Source organism: Thunnus albacares, chromosome 3 (assembly GCF_914725855.1).
Source record: "Thunnus albacares chromosome 3, fThuAlb1.1, whole genome shotgun sequence".
In the NCBI taxonomy this organism is placed as follows: Eukaryota; Metazoa; Chordata; class Actinopteri; order Scombriformes; family Scombridae; genus Thunnus; species Thunnus albacares.
Genome location: NC_058108.1, coordinates 31,524,996 through 31,547,423, shown reverse-complemented (window position 1 = coordinate 31,547,423; position 22,428 = coordinate 31,524,996). Strand labels below are relative to the sequence as shown.

General features: G+C 38.9%; 1 protein-coding gene across 1 annotated transcript in view; it reads right to left on the bottom strand.

Moving 5' to 3' along the window:
- Positions 1-22,428, bottom strand: part of LOC122972464 (voltage-dependent T-type calcium channel subunit alpha-1I-like) — a 222,045-nt gene that overhangs the window by 34,804 nt on the left and 164,813 nt on the right. The window contains exons 22-30 of the mRNA XM_044339592.1: positions 19,990-20,168; positions 17,193-17,319; positions 15,618-15,743; positions 14,827-14,916; positions 11,210-11,402; positions 10,095-10,246; positions 8,165-8,274; positions 4,839-4,972; positions 2,151-2,221 (exon numbers count right to left, since the gene is read on the bottom strand). Of these exons, the coding sequence (XP_044195527.1) occupies positions 2,151-2,221; positions 4,839-4,972; positions 8,165-8,274; positions 10,095-10,246; positions 11,210-11,402; positions 14,827-14,916; positions 15,618-15,743; positions 17,193-17,319; positions 19,990-20,168 (1,182 nt within the window). The remainder of the gene's footprint in view (positions 1-2,150; positions 2,222-4,838; positions 4,973-8,164; positions 8,275-10,094; positions 10,247-11,209; positions 11,403-14,826; positions 14,917-15,617; positions 15,744-17,192; positions 17,320-19,989; positions 20,169-22,428) is intronic.

Genomic DNA, 22,428 nt, shown 5'->3' with positions numbered 1-22,428 from the left:
TGTCAGCAAACAACTATTTGCTATGCAAAGATATAGTGGAGTAATGGCAACCTGAGCAGTGAATAAAGTCACACTCCCTGTGTGTGTGTATTGTTATCCGAGCTTCTGTGTTCTTCGTTTTGGTAGCCGCATGCTTGTTAGTCCTTGTCCTCCATGTCCGTTTCCCAGATGGTGGCCGCATTACAAACTTTCTCAAATTACAGCTAAAAAGTACACTAAAATATGTCTCTGAAAGCATTTAAGGTGAGAAATAGGCGATGCAGTAACAGAATCTTGATCCATATTTGATCAGCACTGCCTAGTTTGACAGTTTGATCTGAGTTTCTCGAGTTGTCGCCTTTCTCCCCTCCAACTTTATAGCGTAAACGACACACACGTTTGTTTTGGTCTGAGATGTCGGCGCTATTGTGCGACATCTAGTGGCTGAATGTGGCGTATTGCATCTTTAAGCAGCAACAGATATATTACACACCTCAGAGAAGATATAAAAAGAGGAGAGAAGTTGGTGCTATAAGAGGCATCGGTTATATTTAATCTCATTATATTGCACTCATTATAATATATCTTTAAATCCTGGATTCTTTATTTGATAATATCAACAAAACAGATGGGATTCATTTATAGCTTTAGCACTATAAGCAGCTTGACAAGGCTTATTATAATATAAAACAAACATGTTAGAAAATCTCATGATTTTTTTTATTTTCAAGTTTTGATTTTAGAAAATATTTTACATATAATCTTTTTATTTTTGTTATAGTGCAGCTATGTACAGTCTGTCTTTGTGTGTATACTGTAATTATACTATGGGTTCTGATATATTTCAGTTCATGTTTATGTGCTATTTTTTTTAGATTAATCAATGTAGTGACAAGTAATTACTTAGAAAAGGTTATTTAGGTTGAGTAGATACAGGCTTGTATTTGATGTACATGTTCATAATAATAAAATTAGAATTTAAAGAAATTAAGCGGAGCAGTGTGCAGTGAATTATCATCCTGTTCTTGAGGTGATCCAATGTCAGCTGAACTGAATATTTAAAAGTTGTAAAGAATAGATTATTACTAGACAAATAGCTCTACATGAGCTACTTCTTTAATGTCTTTCACTGTAAACCTAACCGATAAATTGGCAAAAAGCACCATCGCACCAAATAAAGGTGAAACACATTACCATTTGTATATGAATGGCAGGGGAAGGTCATCTCTGGTAGGCTGTACTGGACAGATATATTATATTACAGAACATCCAAAGCTACTTGTGATTAGTTGGACCATTTCTGAAGCCAACTGGGCCACTAACTATCTCTGCCACTAACTGTCCCAATGCATAATCTGTCTTTATTGTTAAATATAAGTTCTGCTTCAGGCCTAGGAAACACAATTAATTAATAACTGAACTGATCGAGGCAGACAAAGACAGAGGGAAGTTTAGACAAAGCAACAGATCATATTGACAGACAGAAGTCATGACTGTACTGTGATTTCCCACAACTGCAACAAATCCATAAAGTTATATTATTTTTCAAATTCCTGTTGTTGTCCCTTTCCAGACAACTTCAAAAGACATGACAAGTTTGATTTCCACTACAGTAAAAATCCATCTGCAAGGGCTATTTAATTAAACTAACATGTAAGACAGGTTCTGGAGGACACTTTTGCTTTTTCATATAGTGCCCTATTTGTAAAGCTCCCTGACAATTACTTATTTCACAAGAGAGTTGTTAAATTTTCTGCAATTTTCTGGCTGAATACAGCACTCAGAATCCACAGTATTCCCCAAATTCCAGGACAAAGGGAAACTTAAAGGCTCTGAAAAGGGGTTTTTGTGAACCACAGGAGCAGAACTTTTTGGCTGCACTTGTCTCATTAACAGTGGAGGAAATTTTAACATCTTAAATTAATGCCACAAAGGTCTTTACTATTCCTGAATAAATGAAGTGAGCAGTGGAAGGTTAGCAACGTGTTATAACATTGGGGGCAAAAACGCAGTCATAACCCGACTTCCTGAAAGTCATAATTCTCAGGGAGCTTCTATCGACGCTGCTCGTTTATCATTCCACAAATGTTAATTAACTCCTGGGTGTCCTTGTGATAAGCCGAGGGAGGATATCTGTGTGTGTGTGAGTGAGTCTGTATATTCACACATACCTGAGGCAGAGCCTGGACCACTGTATCTAGCAGAGCTCTCATGCCGGTTGCCATTTTCAACAACTTCAACACTGGAGAGAGATCACAAGGTGAGGCAACTATAGAATCCAGACAAACTTGTATGTCAGTATATGTGTGTTCACTTCATCTGACACGTGTGTTTTGGTGGCAAACAACAGATAAAGAGAAAGTGAGACAAAGGACAGAAAGACAAAAGACACCGCAGAGATAGAGAGGAAAGATCAAGATAGATAAGAGGTAGGCAGAGAAAGAGGAGGAGAGAGATAACAAACGATCGATAGATGGAATAGCTCCCCGACTATCCATTAGAGACTCTACACAATTCCCAGTGGCCCAATTTCTGGAGGAGGATGGCTGATGACGCAGCCGGTAGCAGAGAAGAGAAACTATGTCCATATTCCGATCAGGAATGGCAACGGCGGCTTAGACAATAAAGCCTTGGGGGATATGGACATGTCTTAGGATGGTTGCTGGTGGTAGTGGTGGTGGTGGTGGTGGTGTGTTTGTGTAATAGAGAGAGAGAGAGAGAGAGTGTTGATGCGGTGGTAGTGCATGGTTAGTGTGACTCTAAATCATTAACCAGAACTGTATAGCCTCTGTTTCTCCATAATCCTGGACAACAGCATCAGCAGGAATCAGGCAACATTTTCATTTTGGTGACATCTTTGCTGCAGAGTCATTGCTGTAGTGTACTGACTAATAATTCATCTGTTTTGAAGAGACTGTTTTTCCTTGAATATTCTCTTGGTGAATTTAAGGCCCTTTTCAAAAGCAGCAGAACTCAGAAACTTTGGCTACATTTTGATCGAGGCCCTGGTTCCAGTTTTGATTCCCGGGTTGTATGGAAGTCCTGCTCCCCAAAAAGACTGTTCAACTGAGGTAGGACATCAGTGGGATAGTGTCTGCAGTAATGAACTTCTCTGATTGGTGAAACATAAGCCTCAAAACTGCTACAGCGTTGATTCAGATTAAGAAAGCACATGTCATAAATTATATAAACATTCAGTCTTAAGTAAATGAAATTTATTGCCATCATTTGAGCTTAAGAACAAACAAAAAAAACCTGTTTAATCCATCCCTTACACCCTCCAAACTCATTAAATGTTGAGTATCTCTCTTACTACAGCCCTGTGCACACCGTTTTGGCTTGTGGAGAAATCCAGAGCTTTATGGGCCTGCTATAACTAGTTGTAGTTGATTGGATAAACGCTGTTTGGGGGTGGGGTTTAGCAATGGTCGGTTGCTGCTGCTGGAAGCATTAACTATGACCTGAACCGCATCAGTAGGCTAGTTTTCAGTAGCATTGCTAGCTTGTCTAGTTGTATTGTAAAGAAGTTTAACAGTGGAAAACAAGTACAGCAAAGAGATAAATACATTGAAGACAGGGGTAGGTAAAAATGTAGCTTAAATTAGTATTGTGTTGTTTTTGTAACACCTCCACTTCTACCTAGGGACTGCAGTTTAGATATATCTAGTAGAATAAATGTCTTGTGCATTGCCCGTGTTAAATAAAAAAAATAAATTAAAAGTAGCAAGGTAAATGCAAATGCAACAATTGTGGCTCATTACTTTAAAAAATATGTGTCTGAATCTCTCCAATTGTTCAGTCGACTCTTAAATTTCAGCCGCGCATTGGAAGTGGATAATTGTGAGACATTTTAATATTCTTTCCCACAGTCACAAAAGATAGTTAACATTCAGGCAGAGAAGTAAACATTTATGAGAGGAGAGAGGAAAGACTAAAAGCCACCAGTAACCCTAATCATCAAATACCCGATTTGCTTGTTAATTACCACCGGCTGCTGTTTAATTAGCATATTACCCATCGGTCCACTCAGCAGTCCCTGGGCAGTATTACGGAGGGCAGAGGGTTATAGTAAGAGGGTAAGGATTAAGTGAGATTGATGTAATTAGCCTTTATCCTCCTCAGAGTGAAGTTAAGAACACTTGGTAGAGCCCAGAGAGGCAGAGTCCTATAATTTCATTTGAATAATAAGAACAAAGGTGTCAAGTTAGAGTCACAGTGAAGATGAAAGAGATTGAAGGATAGAAATGGATTATCAGCTATGCAACAATGGGACTGTAAATGACAAATCTCTTTCCCAGAGTTTGCTGAAACTGGCTCACAGTCTCAAAATGCAAATTACCTGTTCCATGCAAACAAAAGTGACAGACAGCTAGATATAAAAAAAAATAGCTTCATAATGAATTGGGTTGATGTGGTGTGATGGGTGTGTTTTTGCCTTTAGAGAAATTGAAAAAATGGAGTTTTATTACAAAGGAAGTCTGAGGCCTCACTATATGCTGTACTAAACAACAATCTATCAAAAATACATCTAGGATATGAAAAAGCTTCTTTTTTTTGCCAAGTTGTATACATTTCTTAGTGGAATACTTGAAGGGAAACGTTGAGTTTTCAGCAAAAATAATCAACAACAAATTCTTACTAAAATCTAATATTATATACTTATGAAACAGGGAAAATTAGAAATAAAGATCTGTCTCTAATATAAGCCTGTTTCACATACAGGCCTTGCTGTTTCTGTACTTGAAGTAAATAAAGGCCGCAGCCACTATTTGAGAATTTACAGCACATGTAATCTTGGTTTGACAGTGCTAATTTCAGCATGTGTGTGTGTGTGTGTGTGTGTGTGTGTGTGTGTGTACCTCGTGCTATCCTGAGCACCCTCATGATCCTGATGATGGTGGGGTTGATGGGGAGGGAGGCGTTTATCTCGATCTCTTCCAGTGTGATGCCCATCACTGACAGCAGCACAATGGCCAAGTCCAACTGGTTCCACCTACACACACACACACACACACACACACACACACACATATACACACATACACACACACACACATATACACACATACAATGAATTTTCCACCATAATCTGCAGAATTTGGACATATATTAAATATCTATTAAATAAATATCTGGAGTCTTAACTTGGTATGTGGATCAGGACTTCATGGCTACACGTTTCAGGTTCTATGTTATGTTAATTTTCCAATGAATATTAATATTCAACATCAACTTTATGCATAATTTGCATGATTCTCCCACAAGTGACTTGGCAGAAGAATGGGTAACAGCCCATCACACTGGAAGGCCGGCTGCTATCATGAATATTTATGTTGACACTAGAAGATCACTTTCAATACTATGCAAACCTCGCAGCCTCAGGACTGTTACTTCCTGTGTTTGTTATCTCGTGTCTTGAACAACGAGCTGTATGTGGTAATGTTTGAACATGATCCTGGCTGCTGCCACTATTGCTGAGCATAAATGAAATGATCAAAGGCACACAATCCGCAGCCCATTTAAAAAAACGCCAAACAAGGTTTCTGCTCCATTGTTGCTTCTTCAAAATCAAGTTCAACCAGTGTGGGTGTTCGGCGGTCATGAGGTTGATTCACAAAGCGTGCCAAACGATACCACAGAGCACAGGACATCGTACTCTAATTACTACTCTGTGTTACTCCAGGCTTCTTGAACTTCCTGCCAAGCCGTTCCAGCTACAACATTTTTAAATAGACTTACTCTGATTTCACCTGGCCCTGAGCTATATTATGAAAGAGTAAGAAAAGGGAGTGGTAAAAACTTGTCCAACTGCCAAAACTACCTTCGGTCAAACCCCCATCTAAGCCATACTGTAGTGTAACCTCTCGGCCAGTGAGGACAGTAGTTTAAAAAGCTGTGACACTTCCTTAAATACATAATCCACTTTTTTTATCTAGTAAAGTTACTTTTTTTATCTCAATTTTACTGCAAAATTGCTGCCTGGGGTATGTTCCTCCACAGTTAATGTGTCTCGTCCTAGATAATATCTCAGCTCCAGAGCAGCAGAACTGGTGCACACCAGGCTCACAGGGTGTAAACACACACAAAACAGGGTCACCTAATAAAGCCAGGACATACAGTAGCGTTAAGGCGGAAAACAATGATGGGGTAGAGTTGGACAGAAAATAAAATTAAATACAAGGAAAATAAAGAGGTTGCCTATAAATGTTTGTTTACAGGAAGAGATAAAGGGGAAGAGACAGACAGAGAGACAGGCGAAGAGCACTAAAATAGGTCGGGAGGAATCATTTCGAAAAGATGGAGGGCAGAAATAACTAATAGCAATTTCCTCCGGCACAATTCTAGAAACGGATCGGAAGCGGCAATAATAAAAATCTACATAGTGGGGTATCTCAAATAATATTCACCATCACCATCACAGCTGCTCCACAAGCGTGTAACATGTGGCTGAAAAAGAATCCCCTTGCTGGATTGTTAAGGTGTAAGGGTGCGACATTAGATATTGAAATCTATTAAAATTCAAACTTTCTGCACCTGCACGGCATTAATGAATCATTTATACAGCTTAATTAGACAGTAAATCCAGTGTTTTGATAAAGTATCTATCTCTCTACTAAAGGAAGGAATATCTGTATGTCCTTCGAGTATCTCTTGAACCGTTCATCCAATCAACTCCCCACTTGGTGGGTGTATGGCTGGGGACCCGAGGGAGTGCAGTGTCAAATATGATGCAATTTAGACCCGCGATATGTTTAATATTAATAAACTTTGAATAAACCCAGGGTGGAGCTTCAGGGCTCTAGGGACTGATGCCAGCATGTCAGGGAGAGATCAGAGACGAGGTGTGACACAAGTCAGAGAAAAGTGCTCTAAAAAGAGAAAAGAAAAGTAGACAGCGAAAACAGAGCTTTTAATCAATAATGGACACTCTTACCCAGTGTCTAGACAGAAAGCGTAGCTTTAGCGGCATAGAAACGAAATAGAAACGATCCAAGAGCCCAATATGAATCAATGCAGCCCTTATTTTAGGCTACTTAAAATGAGAAAAGAACATTTATTTACTATTAGACTTCTTACTATGATTAACATCTGTGTATAGTAGAAGGTTAGTTTCTTGCATGTTGTTGGTGTATATACTCATTCACACCTCACATCAACTGTATTCATTCATTTTTTGTGTTGAATTAGTGGCCAGAGGTGAAGCAATTGGCCTCCTCTGAACAGGCGTGTTTTGCACTGCACTAGATTTTAATAATTCAATATAAAATTCTTGAGGTAATATCATCACCATCTTTTTTCAGAATAATCTGCAGAGAGAATGTCATATTTGACCAAATGGTTTAATCAAAGACAACGCTCATAGTTTAGACATCATTAGTGATATTGAACATCCAAATCCTTTTATAATGAAAACATTTCTTCTTCATTGATCTATATATCTATCTGTCTAAGGCTAGAATTATGATATTCCGAAGCTATGCATAAACATCTCTGCCAGTTTATGTAGATAAGGGTGTTATGGGTAACCATAGGTTGCAGAGGCTTGCAGAGCATCTGAAGCCAACACCTCATAAATCTCATGCACTGTGCGAACTCGAGCATCAAACAGGCGTATTGGTTGATCTCCGTACAATCAGACTGGAGAAGTATGTTCAAGCTTTAAATAGCATCAGCTCTACAATGAGCTCCTCACCTTTTCGGGCACAGGGAAGGAAACAAATTTTTTTTGCTGCTTGAATTTGTGTTCTCATTCTTTCTGTCACTACTCATGACTGAGGGTTTGAATGTAGCTTCAAAACGAGAGCTTTGCTTTGAAAATAAGCTCCCTCTTCACCGTGACAGTTCAGCACAACGCCTGCATCGCTGCTGACGCTGCACCACCCTCACACTACTTCTCACTAAAGAACAAGACCCATTCTTGTGGTATGTGCAGATTATTCATGTCAAGTTCCAGGATTTCAAGGTATTTATGTTTACCTCTCTATTGGGAAAATGTATGCACACCTGCTACTGTAAGATATTTAGGAACTTGACACAGACTAAACGATATGTTCAGCGTGCATTTTTTCTCCATGCAGACACATACAATATTGATGCTGTTAAGTTTTTACAGTAAATAACTACACAGAACAGCTTCATATACCTCACCAAAACAAATGTACAGCTGGGAGTGTCTCCACCGTACCTGTCCTTAAAGAAGCGTCGAAAGCCAAAGGCCACCAGCTTCAGAGACGCCTCAATCACAAAGGTGGAGGTGAAAAAGTAGTTGCAGTACTTCAGTGCAGTCTCCAGAGACTGAGATGCAAAAAAAAGGACAGAAGTTAGGAAAAAAATTAAGACAGCAGCAGCAATAGATATCTCCCCTATCTCTGATCGTAATGGAAATAAAACAACGAAACTTCCTTTGTTGTATCTTAGTTCATAACTTAACCACTTCTTTGTCTTGTTTTTTATATTTCTCTACAGTAAAACTGATTTTTTTCTCACGTCACAAAAATAACCTTTTCTGAAAGAAGCAGAATGAAAATAGCATAACAAGTAAGGATGAGAGTTGTTGTTCGGTGAATCTGTTTTGTCAGTGGCAGGATCTTGCCAAAGAATCTCTTTTAATAGAAGAGAGCTTAATGGAGACAGACAACTAAATGATATCAGACTCTAGGGAAGAAAAGACATTTTTTTTTCTTGTACACTGGTATTAATGAGTCAGAAAGAAATGGGCTTCATGATTCAAATAATGAAAAGCTTGTAATGTTCAACGCACATAATTAAACCTTGTTATCACAGCTATTACAGCCAGATTGAGCTACAGCCAGCAGTCAGTTAGCTTAGCTTGGTAATAACTAGTTGTTGTTTTTTTTTTTACATTTCAGTTAATGTTGTTAGTTTTGTTAATCAGTGAGCTTTAGAGGTGCTGGTTGGCAGATTATGTTACCTTTGGACAGAGCCAGGCTAGCCATTTCCTCCTGTTTCCTGTATTTATGCTAAGCTAACCGGCTGCTAGGTTTAGCTTCATATTTAGCATGCAGCCATTAGAGTCTCGTTTCTGTGTGTGCCTATTTTTTAAAGAATAATGTGGTAGGTTATAGTTTTGTAATGAGCATGTGAAGAATACATTCAAATTATGAGATAAGGAAATGGAAGGTTTATTTTGAACGCTTAAGCTAGCGAGAGTTGTTTTCTGGGTAGATTACTGCAGGGTTAAATGTCTACTGCAGCAAAGAATTATTTAAAGGCAGAAATGCTCTGGAGACAAGGATAGTCTTATTTGTTGATTTCCTCAAAGTCTTTAGTGTTTTAGGTTGAATAACCACTTTTTCAGAACCTAGGAGCCTAACCTCCTTAGTGCCATTTTAACGAGCTAACTGGTTTTCACTGGGCTACAGTCAGTGTTATATAGCCATAAAACTGGCAGCACTTGTAGAAAATTTAAGGGGGGGGAACTGAGTGTGTTATCATATTAAAAACTAAAGAATTGTTTCTCCTACACTTTCAAATGGTCTAATTTATGGTATGTCTTTTCTACAGTGCCTTATACAAGCATTTCCATTTTTGCCTGCATAAGAGAGTATAGGCCTAATGAAGTGTGAAATAAGTTATAGATTATTTCTATGTCATGAAGGCAGCATGTGATGTGTTCTGTTACTGCATAAAAAATGTCATTTATCTGTAACCCAAAGCTATAATAATTGACCATCACAAATTCTCACTTGTTATTATTCACCATATCATATACTGGTATATTTTTCTTCTTTCAAACGAAAGGCCTGTTTGTTGAGGTTTAACCCAAATAGATTTTTTTTTTTACACCTCAGAGCATCTCTGTCTCTCCTCTCTGAGGAGCATTTTACATAACTAATACCCCTTTCTGCCAGGTTGTTTGTATTCCAGCATGTGGATAAATGTTGTGGTTGTTGGCTGTTTTCGCTGCTGATTCAGAGCAGCAGGTTGGCAGTCTGCCTCTGGGAGTGCCCATTTAAAAAAAAAAAAAAAAAAAAAAAAACAACAACAAAAAAAAACTATGCACAGATGGTGTATCACCACCTACTCAGAAACCCCTTAAAAAGCCTGCTCTGTCTGTCTGTGTCCAACACCCACATCCTTACTCAGACACTCACCTGTGGCTGGCTGTAGTGCTCCAGAGACATAGTGATGACATTGATACAGATGATGAAAGTGATGACCAGATCCAGGTAGTGGCTGGTGCATAAAGTGTGGATAGCCAGCCGGGCTGGACCGTAGGACGCATAGTACGGCAGCTTCTGGGCCTCTGGAGAGAGAAAAAGTAAACAAAAAAGGAAGAGATGAAGAAATATGAAAGACAAGGTAAAAGGGAGAAAACAGTTTAGATTGGTGATAAGGCAAGAAAAAAGACGGATAGATATATTGACGGAGGAATTTTAGATATGGAGGGTGATTGTTGAAAAATGTAAGCGTGTAATCAAGGAAAAATGAAAGACTAGATGGGAATAATGGAGGAAAAATTAATAATAGAGGGGGGAATGAAAGGAAAAGGGAAACAAGTGAGGGAAAATGCAATACAGAGAAGTGAGAGAGATGGATGTGTGATTTAAAAAGGAGAAAAGGAGCATGGGGAAAGCAATGCAAGGTGCAAACAGAATAATTTATTTACGCCAAAAGAGGTGGGAAACGAGGGGCAGAGCAAATGAAGTATAGAAAGAGAGGGGGAGGGAGAGGAAGATAAAACTATGGGTTAATATGAAGAGAAAAAGTTTGATAAACGTGTGTGAGGGAGGTTAAGTAGTTTTAAATGAGCTGAAAAAAAAAAGACTCATTCAAGTCATATCATTGAGGATGTGTAATATAAAAAATCAAATTAGAAGTCTTGGACATGTGCCATTTGGAAGGAGTACTGTCTATCCAAAGCTTCAAGTCTTTTCAATAACATGCCAAATTGTAATATATTATAAAATAGTAGACAAACAATTTATGAGGAAATTCATAGATTCATTATTATCATAAATACCAACAAATAATTTAGGATTTTGTAGAGTTTTTCTATATGTCTTCTCTTTCCTTCCTCCTCCTCCTCCAACTTCCGATTCCTTTTTTCATTTCACACCAATTTCCCTAACTAATCCTTCTTCTCATCTCTCCCCCAAAGCTTCAAAGCCGCCACTCCTCCCTTAACCACATCCCTACAACCATTATCCTCATCCCTCCTACTTCCTTCCGTCTGCTTTTCTTTCTCCTTGTTCCCTGACTCTCTTACTCCTCCTCTTCTTCTCCATGCGGCGCTGGCGTTTCTCCTCGCGGCGCCTGGCCTCCTCCACCTCCTGGTGCTGCCGACACTTGTGGAAGTTCTCCACCACGACGCCCACGAACATATTGAGGACGAAGAAGCTGACGATCAGGAGGAAGGAGATGAAGTAGAGCAGCATCCATGGGTTGTTGTTTGTCACCGGCTGTAGAGAAGGAAGAAGAGGAAGTTGGGAGAAGAGAGGGAAGAGGATGGAGGGAAGAACAGAGAAAAGACATGAGACGGGTTGTTGCCAGGAAAAAAATGTTACCAGGAAAAGTGAAAGGGAAGGATAGAGCAGAAGGACAAAAATACGAAGAGTTCAGTGATGGAGAGGAGGGAAGCAAAAGCAGAGAGAGAAAGATATATAATGTATGATCTAAAAGAGGAAGAATAGACAGAGTTTAAGTTTAATAAGTTGCAAAGGGTAGAGGAGGTAGAAAATATATTGAAGGAACAGAGAGGAGGCTTGAGGTGGGTAGAGCAACCTTTGGAAACCTTCAAGCTAACAACAGAATGTCCATTTTAATCAATAACTTTGAGGTTGACTATCAAGAAGTTATGTAAGGATGTTAAATAAAATGTTTAACTTACAACAGTTGAATATTGGTTGAACACATTGAACATAATGTGAGTTTAATGATTGTATACACAGATATAATAGTGCATGCCAGGCGGGACGCCAGGCCAACGAGAACCCCCGCCAGGCTAAAAAAATATTTTTCAATGCCAGTAATAACGTCAAATATCCATTCATTTGGAAATCAATAGCGTTTGGGAGCTTCTGTGTAGCACTGTTCCCGAAACATGAGTTAACCTCTGTGGCGTTGCCTAGGAAACTTTTGGTAGCGTAGCTCCTTTTAAGGAATAGGGCCGTACGTAAAATATGGCATAGCAGGTGAATGAGTGGTTGAGTGAGAGAGCAAGCGGCAGAAAAGTGACAGTGAATGTTAGCAGTAAGTTGTCAGTCTGGCAGTAAATGTACAGTACAGACAACAGTGTGTCAGTTAATAAATGCTGCAGCTTGTCAAAACCAAGAAAAGTCACATCTGTTGTTTCTCCAGCTGCTGGAAAAGTGAAGGTTGTTAGCTCCAAAGTTAGCAACAATGGGTTAGCATGGCCTGAAGACACTAAACAGAGAGGTTGACTTCTTTGGCCCCCCACCAGGCCAAGGACGTCAATCTAGGGTAAATACTGATATACAATACTTGATCGAATACTCCATATGGGAATGGGACTTTCCCAGATAATAGGCATGCCATCATACAGACTGAGCTGTTTCCAGTATCAATATTAAGACATGCACATACTTCAGATGTTGGACCAAACTAATGCTAGTTGGTTTGAAAAAAAAAAACTGCAAAAGACAATTCAATATTCAATATTCATGAGGATGGTAAAATATGGATTTTGAAGACATGGAATGATAAAAACAGTGAGGATGAAAGATGAGAGGGGCTGGGATTCTTGCTAATGGTGGATCGCACCAGACATTGCAGATATGTTAATAAACTTATTTACTTATAATATCTGAAAGCAGGGTTTCCACATGTTTGCTGCAAATGCTTTATATTGTTTTGACATTACACTGTTAAACACTGCACTATAATGGGGTGGTACACTGGCTAATTGGTATTATCGTCTCACAGCACGAAGGTCCTGAGTTTGAATACATCAGCTGAAGTGGAGTTAGAGTTTGATCCAGTTGTCTCCCAGGGTCCACGGCATGCATGTTAAGGAAATCGATGAATTGCAAGTAGGTGTGAATTGCTGTCTATATGTGTTAACCCTGGTGACCCTTGACTGGTGACTAGCCAAGGGCCTTTCATGCCTTTCTGCCTTTCATCTAATGTGAGCTGGGATAGCCTCTATAGTACCGTGCAATCCTTCACAGAATAAGCAGATATGCTAGATAATAGAAGGGTATTATGTGATGGTACTATTGATGTGGTTGAGCGCAGAGTATACAGTCGAGCTTTATTAGTATATAAAACTACTGCACATCTTGGTTTGTTCAGAAACGTATTATAGTATTTTATATGTGCAATAATCCAGAGGACTAATGTGACATAGGCTTAAAGATGATATTTGGATAAAAATGTAGTCTTTTAGGATTCTGGATTAGTTTATTATCCTAATACATGTAATAAGCAGTGAGTGAGGGCAAGCGTCTCCCTCTAGACAGTTGTCCAATTAACTAAGCCACTCAACAACCACTATAGTCCAAAATACTTCAATCTGCCAGTAGTCATAAAGGAGGACATGGGAAGGGAAGACAATGTGAAGAAAAAGATCAGGATAATTGGGTTTGGAGGTAGTTACTGGATGGAGTCATTACAAAACAAAAATCAAGTTCAGATGCAATAAAACCGGAGATGAGAGTCAGATTTTCAATTTGGAAGAGTGTTGAGTGTTGAAAGCGCAGGGTGGAGTGCAAATGGGATTAGTCATTCAGTGCCATGTTGGACTGCAGTGAGGTTTCTCCTCGAGGCGGAGAAACTGAATCATTCGGAATAATGCCCCCTCTTTTAATAGATTCCCTAATAGATTTTCAAATAAAACCAATTCTAAAGCAAATCTGTTCACTTTGTAGCCACTTAAAAAGACTAATTTGCATCGTGGCGTCTGACTTTTACGTCACGTGTGAGCCTGTGTGCATAATTAGTGAGGTTAAAGGGAAGCTTACTGAAATTCTGAACTCCACTGAAGTGGTTTATAATACATCAGGGTCGGCAGAATGGCTAAATTGTTTAATAAAATGCAATGGATGAAAATAAGTTTTAGTCCACCAACGCTTCGGTCTTTACTGACTGGCAATACGATGATAACACCTGGACCGAGGAGAAAGGAGTTGATACTTGAGGGTATGATAGAACATGAGATAAACAGCAGGTTATTGCAGCATCTGCAATCGTATGGATGTTTTACTGGGCTGTCATGGTGAAGAGGGAGCTGAGGCTTAAGGCAAAGCTCTCAATTTTCCACATGTTCTTTAATCCAATGCTCACCCACTGTCATGAGCTTTGAGCAACTAACTGAAGTATAAAATCACAGATACAAGTGGCTCAAAAAACTTTCCTTTGACGGGGGTTTTGTGCTTGTTTTCCTTTTGGCACTTTTTACTTCATTTGATTGACAGTGGAGATAGATGCAAAAACATTGAGAGAGAGTAAACAGAGATGACATGGAATTGAACAAGTTTTAAGGGGAAAGTATGATTTGAATTCGCAGGAGGAGCTTGGAGTAGAGCTGATGCTCCTTTGCTTCTATAGGAGCTAGCTCAGTTGGTTTTGGCATCTGATAAGGACATCAGGTTGCCACCTCCCAACTGGGAGGAGATCCCAGGACAGACCAGACGAAGGGATTTTTTTTTCTAGCTTGAGAACGTCTGGGATTTCCTAGGACGTGCAAGATGATTGCTTGCATTGCGAACTGGACCCAGATAAGTGGCAGAAAATGGATAGATAGATGGCAAATAAGGAGTACTACACTTTCTGTACTCAGTCGCTATACTCAAGTGTAATTACACAACAATTGCACCAGTGTTGTGTACTGTATACTGTATGTCTAAAGTATGTGTATGTTATTACCTGCTGGTCTATCCCCACTGCATCCAGTCCATGGTACATGATGTTGACCCAGCCGTCTTTGGAGGCCAGCACAAACAGGGACATCAGAGCCTGCCGGAGGACACATAAATACACACATAAAATCATACACATAAAACACAGACGAACCACAAAACTTTATTTAGTTCTGAACTGATTGATAATACTGGTTATTACTAAAGTGCCTGCCATGAAAATATGACTGAAGGCAAAATAACAAAGTAACAATTCTCAAAGACACATTTCATTTTATGCTCAAAACTACCTGAGGAATTCATCTATCTACAATAGCAATGTCTTACTTGCTTGCTAATTTATTATTTTTTGACAAATTTAATGCTAAGTGCCCATTGCTATTGGGTACGGCCTTGGTAGCAGCAATGCAGTATATGCTTACTGGCTCCAAACAAACTGCTGTGGTGACTTAAAACTCTTCCTGTCTCTTTTGGACTTTTACCACTGACTGTTTACTAGTAATAAGAGACAATTAATAATGTCATCTCATACAGAGTCTGTCCTCCATCATCACACCTCTGTTTTAATCGTCAGTATATATATGACTTAATTAAAAACTGCCTGTGACTATATGGAAAACATACCTTTTTAAAATTTGTATTTTTTCATCTTTTTCTCTAGATTTAGAAGAATTTCCTTCATTATTATTATTTTTATCAGTATGTGCAGGATTGTTTGTGTTATACATCCAGAATTAATATTTTCAAAAAAAGGAATCCTGACAGGATGTCAGGGATGTAGTTTCTTCTCTCTGGTACCTGTCCAAGGTTGTCAAAATTGTATTTGTGGTGAACCCATCGGTAGTTGGCAGCCAGGCAGTCGGATTTGTTAGTGATGTTCTTCACGTCGAAACCCACACAGTAGTAGAATTTGCCTTTGAAGAGCTGGGAAGGGAGAACACACACAGAGAAGAAAATGAGACACGGAGGCACATAAAGGTAAATTTTGATAAAGTCGTGACAACACGCTGCTTTTAAAGTAATTTCATAATTAGCGCTGAACGTATGTAACTCGCGTGTGCGGATGGAGCCTAATGATTATCAACTGTTTGGTTTTCCTCCTGACAGAAGATGTTTTTAATTCTAAACCATATTGAGTACATCAAAGAGGGGAGTGAGTAAAATAATTCATAACAGCCGCAGATGCAGAGATAATAATAACATGAAATGATGCGGGGAAGAACAGGGTGGGATTGACAGCTAGATGCAAAAGAAAATACAGTACTGCACTGATGAAATACATTGAGGAAAAACAAGCCGGCTTTAAGTTCTCAAGACAAATGCACTTAGCTTTAAGGTGGACAAAAAAATGACATATTCTCAAGTGCCAATATTGTAAATACTGAATCGCAGAAGCACTTAGGAAACAGTTTTTTGAAGGTTTTTCCTAAGAAAAAAAGAAATATTTTTAAGTTTATTGTTTCCTTTATTATTAATAATTGTACATGTATAAATCTTGTTTATAAAGTTGGTTTTCATACAAGACTTTGGGAACCTTTGCTTAATAAAATGTTAAAGAGATTTGAGATTTGAGGCTATTTTGCACAAATGATATTAACACTCATATTGTACCTTCCATGTTCATGCTTTTTCTTTTCTTTGATATTGTGCATTTATTTATTATTATTATTATTTTCTTTCTTGTATTTTATTGTGCTAACTTAAAGTCTAAATTGAAATGTACCCTTTTACTGTAGTTTTCTGTGTTCTTGAATCTCATAACTGTCAGTGTTAAGTGATCAATTATTCCAACGTATGAGGGTTGATAAGGTTGGGACAATACATGGTTATGTGCTCTGATAGTATCTGCATATCCAAAGCTTTTTTGTTTTGAAAATTATTCTCATTTGTTGTATTTTTTTTTTGCACTGCAATGTGTTACTTTTATACGTCTTCCCGTTAGATTCTGCTCTAATTAGCCATCTTAGCCATGCTGTGAGACTGTGATTTCTTTGTGGGTGCAAACAAGGTCAGTCACAGCCTAATTTCATATTCTCCACTCTTCACGTTTAAGCTTTCTTTTTTTTTGTTTTAGTTTTTGTGCTAGATGAAAGATAAGATGATAAGAAGAATAAATGTGTCCCAGAAAGCAAATTCTAAGCCACTTTAATTCACATGTGTCTAAAAACTTAAAAGAGGTGAGGACAGGGGTTGCCATGTTAGGTAATATTATATGTGCAATAGTTTGACCACCTCAGGACCTGTTAAATATTTCACAGAGACTACTCATAAATTGTTAAAGGCTTGTGAGATCCTGTGATCAATAAAAGAAAGGAAGACAGAAAAAAAAGTGTTAGGTGTGGAGCATATAGATGCACACTTGATTGTATTTACCTGAACACCAAGAATGCCAAAGATGATGAAGAAGGCACAGCAGATGAGGACAATGTTGCCAATAGGCTTGAGAGACGTGATGAGGGTCTCGACTACCAGTTTCAGCCCTGGAGCCCTGCTGATCACCCTGGAGGACCGAGAGTGAGACAGATACAGAGAGGCAAAGAGGGAGGGTGAGAGAGGCCAGTCATGGACATTCATGTTTGTAGGGCTGGCCGCGCTGTTGCGGTCCAGGCAAACAGTTAAAAAATGATGACTCTTAGACCTACTTTTATATATATAAGAAATATGTCATCATCATCAAGAGCATAGATGAAAAAGGAAACTGTCTCAGTCCGTTTGATGCAGTTAACATGACACTGCTTTTACTCATGTATGCATTTCCCCCAAGTAACTTTAGCTTTGATTGATGTTAAAAGGACAGCACATATAACAATATGATATTAACCTCTTCCATTCACTCCCCCCTACCCATTTCTGGGGGAGGAAATATAGAAGTTGTATACATCATCTGAAAGCCTGAAGCCTGAAGATTAATTTGAGATGCAGTAAGCAAGTTTTTCTAGTAATAAATCTGTAATGAACATTGTGTTTTGGTTAGATGCCTATTTAAATTTTAAAAGTTTAGAGTCTATAAGGGCTTAGAACATTATAATGGAAGTATGTGATGGCCATTTACATGCTCAATTATGTCTCATAAATTGTTGCAGCAATTTTTGGGTTGATACCATTTGTTACACAGATTTGGTGTGAAATTTAACCAGTTTTGACCACTCGAGCATTGATAAAAATGGTCAAAAATACCACATTAATACACCTAGACCTGGAGGAACACCATGGAAAAATTCATGCTGTGATTTGGCTTTAAAAAACTTTTGACATTTAGAGATTTCTGTAAGGATTGCATTTTTTGGAGATTGGATGGCATCCACTTCTCTCCTGGTAATTGCTCAGAAACCCCCTTATTGTCAATATACCTAGGAAAGCCATACATCCTCTGAATTCTCTAGGTCTCTAGAGGTCTGTGGTTTTAAAGTTTCATGAGGCTGTGATCATCCTAGAGGTCAAAATACATTATTTTATACAGTGAGGTCAAGTTTAAAAACATGGTCTCACTACAATGAAATGGCTACTGTGGGGACAAACATCCTCACACATGAATACAGTTGGGCTCATTCAATTCACAAGAGTCTCAGCTTTCCAGTCAGACCAAATTTATGCAAATCCAAGACTGTTTAGGGACCCCAGTGCGCAGAAATATTCAAAAGCACCATTTCTAGAATAGGCAAAAATAACACTTTAATACTGCATGCAAAAAACTGCAGGGTTTTTGCCAACAAACTGCATTGGATTAGCATAAAGTGGGCATGTGTGTCAAGGGGAGACTCATAGGTACCATTTTCATTCAGATATCTCAAGGTGAGAGGTCAAGGGACCCCTCTGAAAATGGCCATGCCAGATTTTCCCTGGCCAAAATTTAGCCTGATTTTGAGTGTTTTTTAGCCCCCTCCCGACAAGCTAGCATGACATGGTTGGTACCAATGGATTCATATGATACCAGTATCTTCACTGTAGGTTTAAAACTGAGCCCGCTACAGCCTCTGAAAGACAGTAATGTCAGCCAAGGATGCCGGCGTCCTTGGGGAGTGGAAGAGGTTAACACACGTGCAATAGTTTAAATGAAGAAATATACAAAAGAGGAAGACTGTCTAGGGTCCCATGGTGCATTTGTGGTAATGATATACAGCACAGACTGAGCTCATTCAGACCTAAAATGACCTCAGTTGAATACAATTTCAGCTCTCTGCACCTTAGTTCACCAGCTTCCTCTCAGCTATTTTCTTATCCTATGTTAGTCACTGAATGGTTAAAAACATGTTAAACCAGTGGTTCCCAACCTGGGGGTTGGAGGTTGGAAACTCCCAAGAGGTAACAAGATAAATCTGAAGTGTCACAAGATGATTAATGCAAAGCCATACCAAATCAATTTTATTTTTTCAGACTTTCCTCCAATTTTTGCTGTTTTTCTTCTGAATTAATGGACAGTTTTACTTTTCCAGGCTGTTAAAGATTATTTTACAAAAAACAATTAGAGAAGGACAATCAACTGTTAAATTGAACTGCTCACAACTCATTTACATACCTAAACATACTGTATGTAACATGTGACTATTAGTTGTACAGTAAGTCACCACTGCTTCATTTTGAGGGGTCACAAGCCAGAAAAGGTTGGGAAATGCTGTCTTGAACATAAGTCTCCTAGATTACTGAGATAAGCCTTGTATTTCCGAAAGTTTTTTTTTCCTCGGTCACATTACACCTCACAGTCCCTGACATTCAGCAATATTGAACATCTTCCTCATGTCATCATCAACAATACTGACCAAGTTAACCAGGCTTAAAGTCTCAATTAAAATTAGCAGAATAAAACCTTTTGATATGTTCCACAGCTGAATTGCATTCAGAGAATCTGACCTGCATTTTATATTCAGTAGTGTGCATGTAATTGTGGCAGGAAGATTTGGACAGGATTTAGACAGCTTCTTCGCACCTCTACCACCTCAGCATTCTCTATATTTCCCTGCAAGTATGTGTTATTAATATTGTAATATGTATATAACAACATCATATAATTTAAACTTGCACAGTTAGTGATTCAGACCAAATTGTGTACATTTGCCCAGCTATGGAGGACAAAGTGCTTCTTGCTTGCCTGTGTGCACCTCTTTCAAATGTAGTCCTAAAGGGCAAACCAACACCCCAAGAGACTGAAACCATGGAAGTGTTCCCTTCTAACCTGAGAGGACGTAGAGTCCTGAGCAACCTGAGAACACGGAGCACCCCAAGAATCTTAGCCCCGCCTGCCATGGACACCACAATGTCAATGAGAGACACGAAGACCAGGAAACCGTCTAAAATGTTCCAGCTGCTCCTTAGATAGGCTGTTTCTCCCAAGTACAGACCCATGGACACCACCTGGGGAGATAAAGGGAGAAAGACACTAAATCCCACACAAGCAACAGGAAGGCCTTTGATATTCAGATTTCTTATTTAGCTTCTCAAACAGGTATTTCATTTCATGTCAGCTGCTTTTTGGAGGAAAGGAGAGGAGAGGAGAGGAGAGGAGAGGAGAGGAGAGGAGAGGAGAGGAGAGGAGAGGAGAGGAGAGGAGAGGAAAGGAGAGATTTGCAAACCATAAGATGAAAGTAGAAAAAATATTGGATGAGGAGAGGACTGTGATTGAGGGAGAGAGGTGTTAAATCCAAAATAGCTACATTTCCAAAGGAGATGAGAGGAGAGAAGGAGGAGAAGAAAGACGAGCAACTCCTAAATCCCAAAATTAGAAAGTGAATGCTAAACAGGAAGAGGGAAGGGACAGACAAGGAGAGGAATAAAGGAAATGAAAAAGAAAGGCGATTAATTGGGAAACAATTCAGGCAGCAGTGGAAATCTCCAACATTAGGTTAATGCATCCACATTCAAATTATGCTTCATGGTCTTTGGGATGATAAATCCACAACAAAATCAAAGTCCTGTGGATTTGTTGGTGGTACTTATAAGGCAAATGTCTATAATTCAAACTTAAGAAGGATAATTCAAGGAAAAGCTTTACTCTGTTTTTTTTTTTTTTGTTAAGACATACAATATTTTTGGAATGCTGACAATGCACTGTGCAACTTCAGCAGTCTGTCCAAAATCCTCTTAAAACAGACAAGCTTCTCCACTACACACAAGCCAAAATATTGATGAGGTGGGTGTTGACGTGGCCGTAGCTGCAAACATTACAGTCCATCACCGTTCAGCTACTGTACAGCTGGATGGGAGGTCTCGCTCACCGGGCGAGCCCTAAAGGGGACTGAGCCAGACAGGGAGGAGGAGGAGGAGGAGGAGGAGGAGGATGTTCTAGGAAGGAAAGATGGTTATATGAGTGAGGTGGTGGAAATCAACAATTTTGTGGAAACTATGAGACAGCTATCAGCTCGAGGAATGAAATGTGGAAGTCATGGGGTTGAGGAGAAAAGGCAGAAGAGACTCAAAGAAAAAAAAAATATAGAAAGTTAGAGTTGGTGAGGTTGGAGGAGAAAGTTGCAACATCATTTGACACCTACCAGGCACTTTCATGGCAATAACAACCTGGCTGTCATGTCGAAACAGAACAGGCAAAGACACAGCAGCCTCGTCTGCCTTGTTTTGCAGAAAATGCCGCTAGAGAGACGTGTGGAATGATGGAGAATTTTGGAAAAAGGAGGGATTGGCGGTGGTGGTGTTTCCAAGTATGTTTGGGAATGTGGCAGTAAGCATAATAGGAGCACACTACTTTTAAAAAGAACTCTGCTTCACTGCCTAGAAGTAACCTTAACCCTTTAAAGGATATTCTGAAAAAGTCTGAATGTGTCAAAATGTATGAAAATACCCACAGAGACGCCTCAAAGCAATCCTGAACATTATTCACTTCTCTGCAGTTGTTCCATATGCTCAGTTTGGAACTATGTAGAGGAAATAGTGCAGCTTTGTATTTAGCTTTGTTGTAGAGAAACTATGAGTGTTTACCATATGGACCAACAGCAAATCAGTGAATTATGCTGCAAGAGTTGTTTGAGAAGTTTCAATGATTTCTAATTTTGAAAAAGGTGCAGACCAGTGTGAGCTTCAATGCAAATCCATCAAATTAAAACACACCACACAGCTCTTTTCAAGTACACCATACTTGAAGGTTTTTGGCTGTCTTGTCTTTAATAGGTTGGTGTCTGAGGTTGTTTCCACTTTTCTTATATTCAGTCTATTAATCAGTCATGTGGCTTATGGATTACCATATATGCTAAGTATACAAAACAACATTAACATCATCTTTTGAAAACACCTCATATAAAATACCCTATTTTATCTTAGTAAATACATAAATCTACAGTCAACTGTAGATTTTGTGGGAGAAAGTTGTACAACATGTTTTTGATGAGATGACTCTGGGTCTCCATTCCCATTCCATTAAATCCAAAATAAATCCAAAAAGAAGTGAAATACAACCTTTTCTGAGCCACTTTCCACGACTCATATAGTGATTATTTGATACTCGATACATTTTCAGTGAAATGAACAAAGCAAATTTTGATGTCCTTACAATACTTACTTAAAATCTAACCCCTTTTAAAACTGTACTACCACTGTGACAATTTGCGAGATGTTCTAAGATAATGTATTAGCCATAGCTTTCTTAATATATCACATACAAAGTCTG